The following is a 22,707-nucleotide window of genomic DNA, read 5'->3' on the forward strand; positions in this document are numbered from 1 at the left end:
TTAATTAAATTTCTTATAAACATTCTTGGTTTGGTAGTTCTAAAATTTGTTTTTTTTTAATTTCAAAATATTAAGTTAAGTATTAAGTAGTTATTCCCATAAAAACATTTATTTTTAAATAATAAGTTACTGTAGCGCTTACAACATTTTTTTTTCTGGTGGATGCAGGGATTTTACAAATTAATTATAATCTTCCCAAAATGTCATAATATAGTTAATAGATTTTATAAAAGAAAGATATATTTTGGGAGGGTATTTACATCAAACGCTCAAACCCCATCTCAACAGTATTTACCACCTTTAATCCATATTTATTTAACATAGCTGCCTGGTATTCATATTAATTTCGCTGTTTTTGTTTTTAAGATTCTTACCAGAGGCGCAGAGCAATGAATGTATAATAATATACTAATTTGACTATGAATAACCATGTTCTTTTGTATTTTCCCGTTCTGCTGTATTTTTATTTTTATGAACTTTATTATAATTATATTATTGAATATCCATAAAAAATTTAATATATATAATTTAATATCTATTTTATATTTAAACATAGGTACTCATGTTAATCATTATATTATAAATTTATAACCATTAACATATTACATAGGTAACTCAAAATAGGCAGTCACTACTTCCACTTTTTAGTCTTAACCATGAATATGACTTTATTAGTTCACTAACCAGTTGCTATAATTTTGGTTTTTGATATTCAGACGAAATGTCAAATATCAACAAGGTCAACTTAATTTAGTCCATTTTACAATGTCTTACCCATGCTCATTTGGCTATTTACTATTTAGGTTATTATAGCTATTAATTATTGTAATTGTGCATTCTTTTAGTGTTTATATGTTAGTGAATAAATTATCTAGTGTTTATTATTTCCGACTTTCAAAGTCAACATTGGCCATTTGGGTAACGGAGTCAAAACTTATTAGTAATAAGCAATCTACCACAGTTGTCGTCATCTAACTGTAGTGTCGTATAAGCGAGGTATCAAAAAATACGCACAAATAGTTTTTACAATCAATTATCAAAGTTAACTTTAGTAAATATTAATTTATGAAGAAGCACGTTACACATACTATTATTAAAAATAACACAAAAATGTGTTTATGTATAAAAATTATAACATAATATTATTCTAGAAAATGTTTACTTACATTACTTAGGTATATGTAATGTGACACACTATTACAGAATAGTTGTAATATGTGCAATTCTCCTGGACCGCATTTTTTATCACATTCTAAAATATTTAACAACAGACCACAATGAGAATCTAAAAATGTCACAAACCTCCATTATAAATACAATGCGTTGTTCATGATAACATGAACCTAAAATAAGAAAATTTTATTCATTTAAATTTCTAAATAATTATTGAACAATATGTTGACCAGTTGTCATGCCTTTTTAATATGAATAATAATAATTATTTAAGGATTTTTTGTAATAATATTCTAATAATAAAAAAGTTACTAAGATGATAAGTAGGTATTTTTTTAATATTAAACTTTTAGAGAGTTTCAAAAAGCTAGAGAATTATAGCTAGTACAACAATTAACAAGCATAAAAATATAACGTACTTTTATAAGAAATGTATTTATGTTTTTTTATACATTCTGTAATAAGTATTAAATAAGCATCATTTTTGATTTCACTAAGTAGTGTGACCTATCAACATAAAAATAATTTCATAAGCAACTCTATTATGTGTGCATACAACATAATAATTCTCTACAACATATATCCGAATATGGCTCAGCTAGTGTTCACCGGAAGAGTCAATGTTTAGGTGTAAGTTTGCTTTCATATATTATTTTGGGGCTTAAATGTACGTTTTAGACTTGAATTAAACATAAAACATTTATTACCACGGCAACAATCCAAACGTCGTCTTCGTTTCACCACATCAAGTTTAATACGTCCCCATTTTGCCTATACTATACGCCGGGTAACACCTTAGGTTTGAGCAAAGTATTAAAATAGGTATTATTAATCTGTAATCTACAATATTTTGTAAGTGGAACACCATTACTGCTAATATTGTCTTATCATCATTAACAAATAAATTCAAATAATGAATATTTTAATAGCTTATAATATATAAGTATATAACTATTAACATTCATCGTAAATAGTTTTTTGTCGCTTATGCACTATAAAGCATTTATTTCTGAAAAATATTCCCAACAATTTAGTACAAGGATTCTCCTAAATAGATCTTACAGCAGCCTAAGTTTGTTACACATACCTACAAAATTAAAATGTTAAAAAAACTGTATATTTTAATGAGAAATAACTTATGATGTAGCTGGTACTTAATGCAAAACAATAAATTATTATTCGAAAACACAATTTCATACATACATATATATACAGGGTGTTTCTGAAGTGTGTGAGGTAATTAGTATACGCATACTCACTGTGATGCCACAATGAAGATTTTTTTGGAATTTTTTTTCTAACTTCAAAATCTAGGTTTTTTAAAGTTATTTTTAGAATATTATCTTGAATGTAAAAATAAACACTCAAGTCATATTTTTTGCAAAATTCTCATACGAATCGAGATATCGCATCATTTTTGCGTTTTTCGAGCTCGAATCGCCAACTAAAAAAAAAGTCGTACGACACATCGATTTGTATGAGAATACTGCAAGATAACCAGTGGTGATAATTATTTGTTGTCATTGTTAATACACGATTAATTAACACATTGTTTTACATTGTCGACTAATAAAAAATATGAAATAATAACAAAATTAGGGTTAACAGAGTTTTAAACGATCAAATTTACTAGCATACATTTGTGTGTTGTGTCAGACCTTTATTAAATAACTTTTAACTTTATAAAGTTATAATAGTTAGATTTAAAATAAATTACCTATTTGTGTGTTTATACTGAAATTCCAGTTTTTGGATATCATAGTACCTAACATAATTATTTTGACTCGATAAGATAAACATTTTATTTTATACTATTATTATTATTTGCGTTCTGCCCATAACCTAGCGGCAAGATTTCCATTTCCATCAGCTAAACCTATAGTCACAATTAATAAACAAATAAATAGTTTGTTTCGTATAACATGTCGGTTATGACAACTTAAAATAGTTACACGGGGAAGTTTTGTGATAAAGTAAAATACCTTAAGTTTTTAATAAAATAAATCACCAATGGGTGATATTAGTTAAATACTTAAAATAATTAATTAAATTAATTAGTACTTACCCAACATAAAAACCATGTCTGCATATTCAATGTTTGTGTACGCCATTGCGCAAAAATCAAAATTTAAATTAAAAACTTTAAATCTTAAAAATAAATATTAATATTTTAAATGTCGTTCAATGACAAGTATTGGACTCTATTCAGATTTCAGACCAACTAATGTTCATCATGTACTCTGTAAGGAGTACGGCCAATTAAATTTTAACGATAAAAGTATAATATTAGATTCACTAATAAATAATAATACTGGTATAAAATAAAATGTTTATCTTATCGAGTCAAAATAATTATGTTAGGTAGGTACTATGATATCCAAAAACTGGAATTTCAGTATAAACACACAAATAGGTAATTTATTTTAAATCTAACTATTATAACTTTATAAAGTTAAAAGTTATTTAATAAAGGTCTGACACAACACACAAATGTATGCTAGTAAATTTGATCGTTTAAAACTCTGTTAACCCTAATTTTGTTATTATTTCATATTTTTTATTAGTCGATAATGTAAAATAATGTGTTAATTAATCGTGTATTATCAATGACAACAAATAATTATCACCACTGGTTATCTTGCAGTATTCTCATACAAATCGACGTGTCGCACGACTTTTGTTTTAGTTGGCGATTCGAACGCGAAAAACGCAAAAATGATGCGATATCTCGATTCGTATGAGAATTTTGCAAAAAATAAGACTAAAGTGTTTATTTTTACATTCAAGATAATATTCTAAAAATAACTTTAAAAAACCTAGATTTTGAAGTTAGAAAAAAAATTCCAAAAAAATCTTCATTATGGCATCACAGTGAGTACGCGTATACTAATTACCTCACACACTTCAGAAACACCCTGTATATTATTTAGTAAATAGTAAATACCATGAGATTAAAAAAAAAAAACATATGATTACTTACTTAGTACAGGGTCTATGGATTTATCATATTACAGTGATGTGTGAAATGCTTTTTAGTATATTTAACCCAAAAACTTTTAACCGTAGCCCGTGGGTACTTTAAATTTTCACCAAATGTTAATATAACCATATTCAGTACATGATAAAGTTTTCAAAATAAATTAATTTTCATTAATTCTTTATTCAGTATATAAAGTATTTAAATGTTTTAGCACTATAGCAATATCTATATATTTACAAAAATTTTATCACTTCACACAATTTGAATCATAAAAATAATTTTAAAAATGTAATGAGGTACTTCAAAAATAAGGAGAGGGATAACGATACTTTTTAAACATGGCAGCCACTCCTCGATGAAAATAATTCAAGTAATTAATATTTGTTAAAATTTAATAACCTATAGTAAGAAATAAAGGTGATATAATTTGTTTTGGTTTAAATTTTAGATGTAAGTGAGGAATGTCTTTTGAGCTACTGGTTTTACAAAGATGTATTTACAAACACTTTTAGTTAAGAATATACATTTACTGTTAATAACAGTGTAGAAAATATTTTTTTGGTTTCACGAATTTATTGTTCACACAGTCTATAAAAAGAAATACAAAAAGCCAGAACAGAAGTGTGGAAAGGATGTTTCAGCGTAACTCTTTTTAAAAATATTTTTGTAAGCTGTTAAAAAAATTGTGTACACGTAGTATAAATTGCCTATTCTAATCTCCTGTTAAAGTTTTTACTTTCTCACGAATAATAATGGAAATTTTTTTCGATTTTAATGCTTAAATATTAATTTATGTAAAATAGTTTCATAAATGAATTTGTTTTGTTAAAACAAATTTGAATGTTAAGCTTTATTAATCCTTCAGAACACTAACAATTCAAGTATAACTTATTGTTTGATGTTAATTTGTCTGTTATGTTTGGTATGTTTAATATAAAAGTACTCAATATGACATTGTTGAAAATCATTAAAGTTGTATGCAAAACTAACCATTTTGTGCACAGAATTACTTTAAGTTATTCTGGATTTTACGACAATATGAACAAATTTAAAATCATAATGATTTTATACTGTTCAATTATATTTTAATGAATTGTTATGATACGAAATATGTTAAAAAATACAGCAATGGAATTTCATACGAAAAATGTTCAATTTTCATACAAGAACACATTCGTAGGGTGCATAGAATAAACCCTAGATTCGTGATGAAATGAGAAATTATGTGTTTTACGTACCAACTTGTGGTTACTATATAGTGAATACTGTCTAATCAAGTAAAATGTCGACTTTAATTAATATTCCAACAGCCAAATTTGTTGAATACTTTATTGAGAACAGTGCTCAGGCAGGTTAGGTTAGGTAGGTAGCATGATATTTTTGTATATAGCTAAAGCAGTTTAATTGATACAACCAACTGTAAATGCGCCAACATTTTTAAAAGGGTTAAAGTGAATATATTTATTATTAAGTTTATTAAAATCAGCATAGCGTTTATTATAAGTAAGTCTAAAAATGTTTTGATATAACTGCGCTGTCACCTGCCACATATAATGTATGTCCAGAAAATGACATGGTGATGTTATTGGATTAGATTTTGATTTTTAATAAATTGAATTTGTATGATAATCATATCAACCCATAAACCTTCGTGTTATATTTATACATACACTTTTATTGTATTTTAGCCATATACCTATAAATAAATGGATTGATAACAGAGAGATAACTAAGAAAAAACATTGTTAGAAAAAAATGGCATACAAATTAGGTAAAATTTGTACCCATTGATAGCGAGAAAGAGAGAGAAAGAGTGAGTAAGAAAGATTAGTTCAACAACAAAGAAAACAACATTTTTGAAGAAGTTGGCATATATCTTAGGTAGTCAGGTCGCATATTACTTGGGTGTTGACCATCTCTTTCTAACAATGTTGGCACAAGGCAACATATGGTTGTAGGGTATGGGGGAAGTACAGTCCATATATTAACAAGTCTGTGATTTTCGGTCACCCAAACAATTTCAGTTTCTCTTTATCTAGTGGTGCCACTGAACTAGTTATTACGAGCTAACTGTTCAGCACGATTGAAGAAACCTATACATTAAATTGATTATGTTATTATACCCAATTATATTTATAATCACTTAAAAGCTTAAGTAACTAGTTACTAGTAAGTATAATCCCATTATAGTTAAAATAAAAATAAATTCTGTTAACTGAACTAAATATTTTTTTCCGTGTTTATATTTTTACCTAAGTTCCATAACTCTAGTCCCTGACCAACAGTTGTTCCTATATACAAAATTAACAGATATAAGATATAGTTTTATTAATCCATTAGTATTATGCAATTCAATTTAATACAAAATATGTTGATAACATGTGCAAGTTTAAATTTAAAAAAAAAATATTTGCAATAAATTATGGTGAGACATTTATTAATACATAACATAATATAGAATTGTGGCCTGGTGTGGCCCATAATAATAATAATAATATAAAACCATCTTATTTAATAAAGAACGATTTTCTTACATTTAACAACCATAATGAAAAAAACTTAATAGTTATGCCAAGTGGCAAGTATGATTTATTTAAACGTAACTCAATCGTTAAAGGTTTGTAAACAAAATTCTGTAGGAGTAGTCTTGGTACCTAAAAAATAAGAATAAAAACGTTAATTTTTAATTAATAATATTATATTATTTTATGTCATATACTCATATTTATATTGCACTGTCGTCAATTAAATAATTTTTACCATTCGCAAATACAAATATAAAGTTTTTTATATTTCCTGAAATAATATACTAATATATATTTTTGTTACATACTTTATTATAGAGATCATTTTTTTATTTAGATGCAAAGTAATTTATTATCCATGAATTATAAACGCTTTATAATTCAAACGTTTTTTATTTTATTAAAAAACAATATTTTAAACAATTATAATCTTAGAAAATTGACAAACCTCTGAGTTTAGAAAAACCGGATTTCCCTGAGCAATACAATTAATACAATTAGAATAAAATATATAATACATTAGCTGAAAGAGACAGAGTGGCACGTGTCAAAGCTTTTTTTTTATAAAAAATGTATGTTTAATATACCTTCTATTTGTTATGATATTATTTAAAAATTATAATACGTAACCAATAACTGTACTATATATTTGTGTACAACCTTTCTTGTTGTTTCTAAGAACAATTTGAAAGTTTTAGAATGTCGATTAAATAGTTTTTGAGTTTATATGCTACAAACATACATTTAATTCTCATATATGTTTAAAGATATACATTTTGCATACATATATAAATGTTTTTCACCATAGGTAAGGTTTCATAACCATCGTGTGCGTCGTTTTCAAGTGATTACCATTGGCCAGAATTTAATTTATAAATGTTGTAGGTAGTTCTAACCATGGAGATTGAAAATACTCTTTAAATACACCCCTAGACTTAAAATTCTATTATTTTAACTTTCATTTTCAATCGGTTAAGTCATTCAAAAGTTATGTGATTAATAACAGAATACACTGAAAAATTATAACATAATACTAACAGTTCCTTCCGAAGTTGACGGTTCCAGAGCCCGTGAAACTCGCTGAGGTGTTAAAGATTGAGTGGATTATGCTAGTGGATTGCTAACCACTTAAATCTTAAATCGTGATACGCAGGTGAATAAATTCTAACTCTAAAGTTTAAATTAATGGTATAGTGCCGGTTAGGAATGTTGCCAAAAAAAAAAATCGATATGTTAGGTAAGATTATCATTATTATTATTAAAACACTATAATATTATTATTAATACATTTTTATGATATGGTTAATGGTTATTGCTTATTTAATCTACCTACGTATTCATCTCATTTGAACAGTGTGCTTTATTATATATTTAGTCGCAATTTTCACAATATGTATAATACTATATAATATACATATATGTATACCTAAACAATAACCTGGGCTGCCCGTCCCGTGGACATGATTAGACAATTACCAGCAAAATAAATGTACTCCTACAAATAATGATTACAATGAGTACCTCTTATGCCGGTTAAGGAGTATAAATCAGTATCGTATCACGTGTACATAATTTTTCCACATACATGTCTTTCAACATTTGTCTTAGAGTCAACTAGTCCCACTGAATTAAATACATGCATAGTGAATATTATTAAATATTAAAATACCTTTTTTATTTTCAGTTTTTAAATCGACGACCTGCATTACTTCCACGAAATATTAAAATACCTACAATAGAACTATATTATCAATAATTTATGTAAACTCACTTATAATATGAGCTTTCGTCACCCAATCGTCTGTATTTTGACATCGACACTATAAATATTATAAAAGACACTTGAGTTATTGTAAAAATTTCCGATTTCAGCCTATCACAAGGAATACATATAACAATAGCTCCCCCCCTTCAATAATTTACTTATTAGCCCTAAATTACACGTATGCATATGATTGCCAATTTGGAGGAAATTGAAACATGACACCTAATAATTAATATTATATTTGCCTATGTGTTTATTACTATTTATCCTATAAAGTAAACTATGTTGATAAAAAAAATTAAACAAGAAGAATATAAAATATTACATAAATCACTTTTCCATTTTTTGGGCCAGATAAATAAATTAGGCCAATAAATGTTATTATCCGTTAAATTAATGATGTATTCCTCGCATTATTTTGAAACCTTCGGTTTTCAAATAATCTATGAATAATATTTATATTTTAGGCACACAAAATATGTAATATAAAATTATAAAAGTATTAATACTATAACCGTCCATATGCACCTCCAATAATTGTAGGCTTTCAAATTCATCTGCAATAATAGGTTGTTTAGAATAACAACAAACATTTATAATATTTTTAAAATTATGAACCAATGTAAGTAAATATTATAAGTATATTATGTGTTTAATGTCTACGCAACTAGTAAATTAAATAAGTGTAAAAATTATTTTCATTGTTTCACTTCATAATTTACCCCGATATTCGGTTATATACATATTAATTTATTTACATATGATTATTTGAACAAACAATAAATGTATGATTTAACAGCATATTCAAACAGTTTACATCTTTACTGATAGTGGAACTAAAATATGGGAGACCAAATGTAAGAATTAGGAACCTATAACATTATCGAATCTCCTTGGAATATATTTGATTAATATTTCAACTGTATAGGTATCCTTCGATAAACGATCGAATCAAACTATCTAACAATATTATTAAATAAACCGTCACACGAATACACGATATAAAATGCATTAGGCTTATCCACACATTTTTTTCACTTTCAAAGGCTAGATGATTGGAGGGACATTGTCATCTCATCATACATAGCTATTTACTTACTTCCCTTCATATTTTTTTTTTTGAGAAACTTATGTTTACACATTCACAATAGTTATAAGTCTAAATATCTATATATTACAGAATAAAAGTAAATAATTTAAATTATTAAATTATGTTGTTATCCATATATTATAATAGCATTGTAGGTACTTTGATTATAAACGACTAGAAATTCCAAAAAAAGAACAAAGACTCACACCCGAATTTCGCAACATATATTATCTTTAATATCCATAGAGCACCTCCCCCTTGAATGGCCATGCTAATTAAATAATGTATTTCCTTAAGAAAAACAATCTGTACAACCGAATTTAAATACTTCACAAACGTACCTATATATAGTTATTGTTATTATTATTATTATTATTATTACCTAATTAGGCATATACTTATAAGATAATTAAGATGAATGTATATGTTATTACCACAAATATATATCATAACTAGATAACAGACTCCAGGATAGTATTGACAATTTTGGCAAATTTTGGTTTTGGCGTAATAGAATATTTGTTGCGGGTAATCAGTTATTAGTAATCAATTGACATAAAATTTAATATTTACTAATCAGTTGTAATCGACAATGGCTCAAATAAAGAGCATTCGAGGTCGAGGTATATTCACCTAATCAGTTGTAATCGACTATGGCTCAAGTAAAGAGCATTCGCGGTCGAGAAATATACACCCACGATGGATATATGTACACATTTGATGCATAAAATTTTAATAAAACAAAACAATTTTGGAGATGCCGATACAAAAATGATTGTCCTTGTCGTATTCATACGTCAACTGAAACGTCCAAGGTAAAAATATTTTTACTATTCAATAAATGTATGTATATATGTTTTAATTAATAGTGATTTAAATAATAATGTGGAAAATATTATAGGTGTTAAAGATTCTAAATGATCATAACCATGATTCAGAGGCAGCTTTGATTGAAGCAAATGTGGCAATTACAAATATGAAACAACGAGCAAAAGACACTCTAGAACCAACGTCGAGCGTAATAAATGAATGTACCAGTGGGATTTCACAAGCGGCTAAGGTACATAATTTTTATTTTTGGTTAGATAATCTACGTTCTACTGCAGCGTTTCTCAAAGTGTGGGTTGCGACCCACTGGTGGGTCGGGAACATTTTTTTAAATTATATAGATTCCAAGAAATTTATGTTAGGTACCTTATTATAAAAAGTACATTTTAATTATATTAATTATATTTTTATTCATATTAATTATAAATCTATAAAAAAACTAAATACCTAATAAAAATGTATACATATTTATATAATACAAATTTTGTTTTCCACAAATTGTCGAAAATTGAAACAATGTGGGTCGCGAAAGATTTTTCGGGGGAAATTTAGGTCGCGGTATTAAAAAGATTGAGAACTACTGTTCTACTGTACATCTATTGACATAATGAATGTACCAGTGGGATTTCACAAGCGGCTAAGGTACATAATTTTTATTTTTGGTTAGATATATACAGTATAGTGTACAATTTATGCCCGTCAATTTGTCACAGTTGATTGGGTTCAATCGTACAATCGTTTAATGATAATTTATATAAGGAATAGAAGACGTCGCACCCGCATGTGTTATCTCCGTGGTTGCGACAAAAATAAGAAAATTTAGAGCTACATTATGTTGCCTATTTCTATATTTTTAAGGGAGCGTTAGCAGCAGACGGAGCCATAAAAAACAAATCAGGAGAATACGTCGTGAAATACAAGCAGCCCCGGATGCACCAAAAGACTTGATGACACTTATGATACCTGATGAATTTAAAACTTATTCGCCATCAGAGGGTATTGTATAATAATTTTTACTACATGACAGCGGACCAGGTGAAAATAGGATTTTAATATTTGGTCGTTATCGGAGCTTAGAAATATTTAGCTGAATCTACTAGTCGGTATACAGATGGTACTCTAAAAGTTGCGCCATCACTTTTTTCTCAAATTTATGTAATATTGGCAAAATATATGAACAGTGATCATCCTTTGCTTTATGCGCTTTTACCAGACAAAAGAAACAAACATATTAACAGTTATTACAAATAATTATAAACATAAAACCCGGGCTAAAACCGATTTCAATAGCATGCGACTTCGAACAAGTGGCTATTAAAGCTTTTCAAAATATATTTCTTGAGGTTAAAATATTTGGTTGCCTATTTCACCTATCAAAAAACTTTAGGTTGAAAATGTGTGAATTAGATTTAATGTCTAAGTACAAAAATAATGCAGAATTTTCTATAGGGTTAAAAATGGTCTTAGGATTGGCATTTGTTAAAATTAATGATTTAGACAAAGCAATAGAGAAACTAACTGAACACATACCTCCAGAGGTGTTACCTCTTTTAGATTGGTTCGAAGCATTCTATGTTGGTAGAACATTAAGAAATCGTCGACGCCCTGCTCGATTTCCACCTGTATTGTGGAACGATCATGAACGGGTATTAAATAAAGAAGACAGGACAAATAACCACGCTGAAGCAGCCAATAGACGACTGAATTTACAAATGGATGTACAACATCCAACATTGTGGACATTTATTACAAACTTAAGAAAAGTTCAGACAGGACGTGATACATTTTGTCAACATCTAGAAACTGGAAATAGTCCTCCAAAAAAGAAAAAAAAATGTATAGATGTCGACAAAAGAATTTTTTTAATTGTAGAAGATTACAACAATCGCAACATGGTTAGTTTTTTAAGGGGAATAGCTCAAAATATAAGTTGTTACTAAATTCTATTTTTTTTTTAAATTTTTTTTATTTATATGAACTAACTATCAAAGTCTATTACTTTTTATTTATATACATTTATATTTATATTTATTATTTATTATATTAATCGCACAGACAACTACTGGCATAGGTACTAATCATATTAGACCAAAACTTAACGCCAAAATTTCCATACGCTAAATTGGTTTACGCCAAAGTGGCCACGCCAATACGGCCACGCCAAGATGTCCTAGATCGGGTCAAAATTGCATGAGTGATAATATATAATATATACTTGTAATACATTATATAATTTACATTTCCCAATTGACAAAGGAGTAGGACGTCATAATTCAATCAGGTTGTTAAATATGGAGTCAGCTATCTAGCTATCTGCGGTTGTAGCTCAAAATATAAAATGTAAATTGTTCTCCTTAGCTAATGACTTCATTGTTCAAGCCATAGTAAAAAAAAAATGTACAATATGAAAAGTAAGAAAAAATAAAATAATAGGTACTTACCGAAACAATTTTTTATTTCTTGATCCAAAATAAATAATGGTTAGTAAAAAATATGTAATATTTCAAGTAAGCCGGTATAAATTTTTATCTTCCGATAATAAAAATTATCATAATAATAATTTGCTTGCGTAAATTCAAAAAGATAATTGTTTTAAAAATTTAATTTTTTTGGACATGTTATCATACTATTCTATATTAAATAATATTATTTAATAATTATTTCTTTAAAATGATAGTCTATTTATTATAATTTCAATTATGTATTTTATACCTATATGATTCTCCATAAGTATTAATCCGTGATGTATCATAAAAAGTAATATTAAAATATATAGTTACTCACTTTCTCCAGGATACGAGTATATATAACCAATACAAATTGTCATAAAAAATATAGCTAACATATTAATATTTTTGACCATGTTTTTAGGGACAATAAAAGAAATACAATGTACAGCCAATACGCGAAGTAAAAGTAAGAATAATATAAAATATTTTTGGAATTTTGATAATTATAGTGTTATGCTAAGTAAAACATGTGTCCATAAACAACTGAGTAATCTACCCTAGTACCTTGAAAATAGTAGGCACGGTAATTAATGTTTTTTGTATAGTTATAAACTTATAAATTTATTGTACATAATGTAGCTGTAAATAATGAAGTTTTGGAAATATTTATTTTTACACTATAAAATAAAACGGTTTTTGTTCTTACACTATATTGTGTTATTTTTTTGGAATTTTATGAAATGATAAATTATGTTTTTGGTATCTGCTAAGTGATAATGCATAGTTTAGATTGTCTGGGGTCCTTAATTAATTAAATTAATTTCCGTCATCGGATTTGGACGATGGGCATTTGAAGTGTTAGATTGAGATGATTGTATTGCATACTGAGCAAAAGAGCAAATTCGTCTTTTTCCAGATGTCCATGAGGACGAGGCTTTAGTTTTATCAATCCATAGTTGGTTAACCAACCTTCCGTAAGACAATTCGTCTATTTTAGTTTTCCCATCTTTAACAGTTAATTGCAAGGTTCCTTGAACAACTGCTCGGTGTTTTGAAAGTCATTTTTGTTGATGTAATACACCATTATGTCATTGCAGTGAACTAGTTGATACATACCGCAAAACAGAGTGCCTGCAGGAGCACAGAGTGATTCTCATCTTGTTTGCCCATAATTTTTTTTAATATTGCGTTTTTTGTCTTAAGACACAAAATATCAATTTTAGAGTTTGTGTGAAGATTTTCGACCAATAGAATTTTTGTAGTCTATAGAATAACGATTTTAGTAATTTTTAAATAATTTAAAAATATTATTCGTTGGTATATTATTCTATTTGAATATTTTATGCGCACAACGACATTTTCAAATTCAAATTTTCGACAAAAATGATTAATGTTGCACGTTGTATTAATACCAGGTTATAATATATAGTTAGAACTTATAAGTGACACATAAGGAAATTTGATTGTGCATCACATAATATTTTTCCTTTTCAATAATTATATGAATCATGGACTTTTTCACTCCAACTTTTTGGTAGTATATCACGCTAAAATACACAAGTGTCTCATTATTTGGTTCAGATTACATTAAAAAAATGCAACGAACACTTACAGTTGTAACTATTAATATTTGCCATGAAAAATGTGTTAAATACTTAAATGTGCATCACCTGAGTAAATAATCATGTGGGGCCCCAATAAGGTTCAATTAAGAATTCAACTAAAATATTTAAAATATCTCAAAGAGTGACAAAAATTGTTGTGAAAATAGAGTTCAAGCATTGACAAGTTGATAAGTTGTCAAGCACGACATTTCAAATGTCATTTTCTTGGCAAAAACAAATTTATCTTCATTCATGATACCCAAGGATTCTGATTTAAATTAAATGTTTCTACGACATTTCATATATTTTTCTAATAATTTAAAAGCTTAAAAATAATCACGTCATCATTATAATATATATGTCGTTACATCCCCCTTTAGATTTCCAACTGACCTGCCACGTCGTCTCCGGTGGGTGGAATTTGTGGTCAACAACGGTCATGTTGCGAACCTGAACTCTAAGCTGTGTTCCAGGCATTTCGTTTCCGGTGTTGACTACTCTGTGGAAGACGTACGACGACTCCGTTTGGCGCATACAGCAGTGCCGTCTTTGGTGTGTATGATTGAGGTGTTCCAGGAACAACCTTACTAAACTTAATGACATTTGAAATTTTTGCTATTGCATAACATAATCCCACACAATAATTATACTAACAGACATTATAAATATGAACTCTTTAGATTAAAAATCATATTATTGAGTCTACATATTAACAAGTCTATGATTTTCACTCACCCTATCCGTTCAGGCAGCTTTTCTTTATCCAGTGGTCTGACTGGATCATAATTAAAAAACTTAATGTTTATGACAAGTATGTATTATTTAAATGTAACTCAATCTTTAACATTTTTTAAATAAAATTCAATTGGACTTAACTTGCCACCTAAATAATAAGAATAAAAACGTTAATTTTTAAATGTAGAACTTATTATTGGTACCTAGGTACTCAGTATGCATTTTAATTAATTATATTATATCATAGTGATATAATATGTCAGGTATGTATTGTGTTATTATCAATTATTACCATTCACAAAGTCAGTTACACAGTCTTTCATATGTCCAGAAATAATATCACTTATTGTTACTTACTTTATTAAAGAGATAATTTTTTTAATTAGATGCACAGTAATATTGATATCCATGAATTATAAACGCTTTATAATTTAAACATTTTTTTTTTATTGAAAAACAATATTTTAAATAATAGAAAATGGAAAATTAACGAACCTTTGAGTTTATTGACACCAAAGCCATCTAAGCAATAAAGTAATACAATGTGAATGAAAGGGACAGAGTGGCACGTGTCAAAACATTTTTTTATAAAAAATGTATGTTTAATAAGTCTTCTATTCATTATAATATTCTTAAAAATTATAATACGTAACCAATAATTCTACTACATATTTGTGTACAACCTTTCCGGTTGTTTTTAAGAACGATTTGAAAGTTCTAGAATGTGGATCAAGTAGTTTTTGAGTTTATATGCTACAAACATACATTCAATTCTCATAATATATGTTTAAAGATGTACATTTTATATAAGAAAAATTGTTTTCGATTTTTATCATAGGTTAGAACTCATAACCTTTTTGTGAGTCGTTTTCAAGTGATTACTATTGGGCAGAATTTTATTTATAAATATTTTATATAGTGTCCTATAGAGATTGAAAAATCGCTTTAACAACTCTCCATGACTCAAGAAATCTATTGGCATAACTTTCATTTTCACTCGGTCAAGTCATTCAAAAGTTGTACTATTAATAATAAAAAAACTTAACTATCACAATGTAATACTCACAATTCCACCCGGAGTTGTCAGTGACAAATAGAGGGCCCGCGAGACTCGCTAAGGTGTTAAGGATTGAGTGGATTATTGAATCCCGTGAAGGGTGGCTACATTTTCACTCTTAAGTTAAAAAAAAAAGGTATTTTGCCGGTTAGGAATGATGCCAAAAAAATCGAAATGTTGCTGTATCGCAATACATTTTTATAAGGTTTTTGCATATTTGAACTATCTACTTATGTAATCATATCATTTGAACAGTGTACATTATTAAATTTTTAATTACAATTGGAAAAATATGTATAATACTATATAATATAATAAATTAATAAGTATACAAACAAGAAGTTCGGCTGATCATCAGGACCTACTCCTGTGAACATGTACGGACAATTATCTGCAAAATAAATGTACTCCTACAAATAATGTTAACAATGAGTAGGTACCTAAAATGCCAGTTAGGAGTATAAATCAGTATCGTATCACGTATACATAATTTTGCTACATACCTAATATGACATTAATGATATTTGGGTGGTGTTCTTTCAACATTTGTTTTAGAGTCAACTAGTCCCACTGAATCGAATATATATGTATTCCGTCCAGTCACCAGTCCACAATGAATAATGCTAGTAGCTACAAACTCGGTGCCACTAATTACCTAATAAGTATTTAAAATATTTTACCGTCCAGTTCGTGCACTGTTTATTATTGAATATTAAAATACCTACAATAGAATGTTACTATCAATAATTTATGTACACTTACTTAACGCATTGTAGCTGTATCTGTCCACTTGTCTACATTTCGATACTCTGAATCTAAATATTATAAAATGACAAAAATGTACTCAAGTTATTGTACAAATTCCCGATTTCAGTATATTACAAGGAATGCATATTCCAATACATCCTACCCTTAAGAATTTACCCCATATTACACGTATGCATATGATCACCAATTTGAAGGAGATGAAGTATGACACCTAATATTATATTTGTCCATGAGACTACTACTATTTTAATTTGAAAGTAAACTGTATTGATATAAAAATTAAGAAAGAAGACCACTAAAAGATTACACAAATATTAATCACTTAAGCATTTTTTGGGTCAGTTACATTAAATCTGGACAATAAATGTTATTATCCGATAAATTAATGATGTGTTCCTTGCATTATGCTGAAACCTTCAATAATGAATCTATGTATAAAAGAGATGATTTAGGTGCACAAATTATATAATACAAATTATAAGAGTATTACTACTAACCGATCACCTCCAGTAATTTTGCACTTTTCAATATTTCTGCAATGACAGGATGTTTAAAATAACATTGAATATTATTAAAATTATGAACCGATATAAGTACCTATTAGAAATATAATATGTATTTAATGTTTAAACAAATATTACATTAAATAAAATTATAAGTTAAATTTCTAATAGATACAAATTATTCCTTAGTACGTTAAGGACGTAGATATACCTTCATTAATTCCACTTCATAATTTACCCCGATATTCGGTTATATACATATTTATGTATTATTTGAACAAACAATAAATGTATGATTTAACAGCATATTCAAACAGCTTATATCTTTACTGATAGTGGAACTAAAATATGGAAGACCAAATGTAAGAATTAGGAACCTATAATATTATGCGCGAATCTCCTTGGAATATATTTGATTAATATTTCAACTGTATAGGTATCCTTAGAGAAACGATCGAATCAAACCATCTAACAATATTATTAAATACACCGTCACACGATATAAAACGCAATAAGTTCGTTCTAAAAGGCCAGATTCCAAGGACAATGCTATTTCATAATACCTATTTACTAACTTCCCTTCACATTTTTAGATTCTGAGCGGAGCGATGAATATGTTTTTTTTTTACTATAGAAGAAGCCTCGATGGCGTGACCATTGGCTTGTTTTACATGATATGTACCTACTAAACTTAGTCAGATTAAATCATTTAAATGATTTTTTTGATGATTGTGGAAAACATCAAAAACTGAAGTACGCACTGTTGCAGTATAAGCGACGATATGGCCTTAAATAATTTAAATAAAATTGCACAGTTCAATGTTTTTCATAAGTATAATTATATTTTTGATGGATTCTCATCGAGGCCCCGTGAGCCCTGAAGGTATATTTTCAGGTATATTTTATTTTTGTCGAGCCTCTTTTGTGTTTGCACATTCGGTAATGATATGTTTGATTGAAGTTGGATACCCGCATGTATAAGACATGTTTTTTATGCATATATTTTTCTTTTTGACTGTCATCACGGTTAAGGGCGGTAAAACTGTTTTAAAATTTTTTTTCAACAACAATTTTTCTGGTGGGAAAGTGAATCTATTTTTTGCATTCGGGAGGTCAAAATTTAAAATTCCCAATAGTTTTCAAAAGTAACGGAAAAAACAAACAAAAAATTAAGGAAAATGGGAATTTTTATGCAAAACCAGTTTTCAAAAAAATATTTTAATAATTAATAATTAACTACGTATTTGTAAGATTATTTTGGTGAAGGAAATTTTATAAGGCTATAACAAAAGACAAAATATAAATTGTTCCCTTAGCTAATGAAAAAAATAAATAAAAATGTACAGTAGAAAGTAATGAGCAATGACATTATGAAAAGTAAGAAAAATTTAATAATACTTACCCAAACAAATTTGTTGATCTAGATCCAAAATAATTAACGGTTAGTAAAAAAACATGAATATTTCAATATGATAATAAGGCGTTATAAATTTCTCCCAAAAATTAAAATGTATTGGTACTCACTTTCTCCAGCGTATATATAACCAATATAAATTGTCATAAAAAATATAGCTAACATATTAATATTTTTCACCATGTTTTTATGGACAATAAATTAATACTTTTTACAGCCAATACAAATAATGTAAGAATAGTATAAAATGTTTTCGAATTTTGATATTTATAGTGTTATGCAAAGCAAAACATATGTCCATAAACAACTGAGTAGGTTAGGTTAAACCTACCCTAGAAAATAGTAGGCGTGGTAATAAATATTTTTCGCATAGTTATAAATGTACGTACAATGTAGCTGTAAATTATGACGTTTTTGAAATTATTTATTTTTTTAAACTTTAAACTACCACGGTTTTTTTCTAAAATATATTGTATTTCATGTTTAGGTTCTTATAAAATGGTGGATTATGTTTTTGGTAACTGATATGGGATAATGCACCGTATAGTAGATTATCTAAGATGTTTGATCAATTTAATTAATTTCAGAGGACGATTGAAGTGTTAGTTTGAGATGATTGTATTTCAAGTTGAGCATAAGAGCAAATTCGCTTTTTTTTTAGCTGTCCATGAGCACAAGGCTTCAGTTGGACCAATTCATAAACCAACCCACCGTAAGACCATTCGTTTATTTTAGTCTTCCCATCTTTAACAGCTAATTGCAGGGTTCCTTGAACAAGTGCTACTCGTGCTAGGTGTTTTGGAAGTCATTTTTGTTGATACAATACACCATTACGTCATTACAGTGAACTAGATGACATATACCGAAAATCAGAGTGCCAGGAGCACAGAGTGGTTCCCATCTCGATTGCCCATCATTTTTTTTTAATATTGCTTATTTTTGTCTTACGACACAACGAACCAATTTTAAAGTTGGTGTGAGGATTTTTGACTAATTGAATATTGGTAGCTTACAGAATAACGATTTTAGTAATTTTTTGTGATTTTTTTTAGTAGAAATAAAGAATCTATACAAATTATGTACAATAAGCTTATGTGTTAAGATAATACAGGACTTGAGAAATTGAATAAGAAGCCACCCACTGGCAACACTTAGCATGAGTTATTTATACGTATATATAATATTATTAATATTTTATTTTTTTTTTTTAATTGTTGATGGTTGAAATTGTATATATTATTCATGACTTCATGTAATATGTATACATATTATATTTTAAATTGGTAATTGTAGGAGGTCACGACACCATTTCCTTTTTAACCTGCGCCTTGAATTTCCCGGGAGAGTTAGAGAGGAGAGGTTTTTAATTTAGAGGATTTTGGTGGGATAGGAGTCGAATGCGGAAGCGTGAGTAAAAAGCTTCTTCGTTGATGGTTTTCATGTGAAAATCATTATGTAATGTTAGGTTTGAGACGTACGGTGGTGCATTGGAGAGTCGACGGAGAGCTAGGTTTTGGAATACTTGGATTTTATTGGTATTAGATTTTTTTGCTGAGCCCCAGAGCTGTATGCCAGAAGTCCAAATAGATCCCTGGAGGATTTTGTAGATTAGAAGTTTTACTTTTAGATTGGTATTATTATTTCTCGATATAAGCGGACTAAGGATGCGCATACGGACGTTGGAGAGTCAGTCTTTTGGTTCATAAGTATATGATTTTTCCATGTCAGTCGTTTGTCAAGACTGAGTCCCAGGTATTTTATTGTGTCCGATGTGGGAATTGGGATGTTGTTTAATGTAACAGTTGGACATTCACCCTTCTTGAGAGTAAATGTAGTGTGATTTGATTTGTTTTGGTTTATTTAGATACGCCATTTGTTGTACCAGTTAGTCATTAGGTCGAGGCGAAGTTGTAGGTTTGACGAGGCGGTTACCGGATTTTCACTAATTGACAAAATGACTTTATCATCAGCATAATCAGCCACCATGGTTTGAGGCGTGGTGGGCTGATCGGCGACGTAGATGTTGAATAGAGTTGGAGATAGGATGCTCCCTTGTGGGACGCCAACATTGATTTTGGTTATTTCTGAGTATGCAGAGCGATAATGTACTCGAAAGTATCGATCGGTTAAGTAAGATTTAATTAAGAGAAAGAACGGGTGGGGAAGAAAACTTTTGAGCTTGAATAATAACCCGTCATGCCAAACTCTGTCGAACGCTTGGGATACATCAAGGAAGATACAGGTACAGTAAAGTTTTTTTCCGACGAGAGCGATATTGCATCGACAATCCTTGTTGTAATTTAAAAATATTATTCGTGGGTACTTGCAACGTTTTACTTAGAGTATTATTCTATTTTAATGTTTTGCAAGCACAACGAAATTTTCGAATTCATTTTTTCTACAAAAATGGCTAAAATTACACGTTGTAATAATACTTAAGTTACACATAAGGAAGTTTGATTGTGCATCACATTTTATTTTTCCTATTACCTAATTATACGTACCGGACTTTTTATACCTCGGACTTTTTCTTAGTAAACAACATTATAAATCTATAATACTCGCGACGCGTCTTATTGTTTGGTTTAAATAACAATAAATAATGCAACAGACACTTGCAATAGTTGTTAGGTACTATTAATAGTCGCCATGAAAAATGTGTTAAACGTGCATCACCCACAGATATATATTTAGAATACATGTTTATTCTATATATCTGTGCCATCACTTGAGTAAATCATCATCATGTGGGGCCCCAATAAGGTTCAATTAAGCATTAAACTAAAATATTTAAAATATCATCCAAAAAATTACATTTGAAAATGTAATTGTGTAGGTATTTGTGCGTAAAAAATATATTACTGTGCTTTAAAAGTCTCAAGTACCCACAAATATTGTATTACCCCAAAGTTTTCCTACATTTATCATAAAAAAAAAAGTCAACCGAAAAGTTAATTACAATTTTTTCGATTGTTTGAAGTTAGACATACTGAATATATTCGTCAGTTAATTAACAAATTCTCATACAACGATTTTCTTGAGACTTTCACGGTACGTCGGTACATTATTATATTTTATACACACAACGACATTTTCAAATGTAATTTCTTGGAAAAAATAAATGCCTTTACGATTATTTACATTTAATTCGATAAGGGTAGTCACATCTAATGTCGCAAGATTATTTTTAACTTTATTTTTAACGCGTGAGTGAATAACACTGGCCCTCAAAGCTGCTCGATTTTCTAGTCAGATGGCGCTGCTACATACGATTTACAACGACGAAAGCGTGGTGGATATAAAGCTCCTTACTATTTAGTATTTAGCACGGATATAGATACTAGTAGATACTAGTATCTATATCCGTGGTATTTAGCATGATCTTTATTCGTCGTTTTTAGGAGCGTTTATTGAAGGGTTCAACCCCCACCCCCTCCTCACAAATATTTTGGGCTAAATTATGAATGGTCGGAACAACACTTTTTGAATTACTCACAATGTTTAATAAAAAAATGTGTAGGTATAAGGTATAAATATACACTAAAATTTAACAAAATATTAAACTAAAATGCTCGAATAAGAATTGATGTTTTTAATTCTCTGATGAACGAAACTGATATTGTACATGAAATGCATTGCCATATTGCATTAAAATTCAGGTACTAGTTATAAGTATTTAAAGTTTAGTTGAGCAAAGTGGGTCATGTTGGTTCTAAATAGATGTCCTAAACAAATCTTGAAAATCAATTACGATTTTATTTTTATTCTTTCCAGTCTAATAATTTAAGTCATTAAGGTGAGGTGTTTTTAAATAT

At 28.4% G+C, this 22,707-nt stretch overlaps 1 protein-coding gene across 2 annotated transcripts; it reads left to right on the forward strand.

Annotated features, from left to right (window-relative positions):
- Window positions 1-10,082: 10,082 nt before the first annotated feature.
- LOC111035271 lies at window positions 10,083-12,597 on the forward strand. 2 transcript variants are annotated; one of them, XM_022316811.1, is made up of 3 exons: window positions 10,083-10,348; window positions 10,435-10,593; window positions 11,220-12,597. In XM_022316811.1, the coding sequence occupies exon 3, from the start codon at window positions 11,756-11,758 to the stop codon at window positions 12,299-12,301; it is 546 nt and encodes a 181-aa protein (XP_022172503.1). In that variant the 5' UTR covers window positions 10,083-10,348; window positions 10,435-10,593; window positions 11,220-11,755; the 3' UTR covers window positions 12,302-12,597. The 2 variants fall into 2 exon arrangements, with proteins under 2 accessions (XP_022172503.1, XP_022172504.1); XM_022316812.1 differs by lacking the exons at window positions 10,083-10,348; window positions 10,435-10,593 and adding an exon at window positions 10,968-11,003.
- Window positions 12,598-22,707: the final 10,110 nt, after the last annotated feature.

The sequence above is a fragment of the Myzus persicae genome, unplaced genomic scaffold (genome assembly GCF_001856785.1).
Source record: "Myzus persicae strain clone G006 unplaced genomic scaffold, MPER_G0061.0, whole genome shotgun sequence".
Classification (NCBI taxonomy): Eukaryota; Metazoa; Arthropoda; class Insecta; order Hemiptera; family Aphididae; genus Myzus; species Myzus persicae.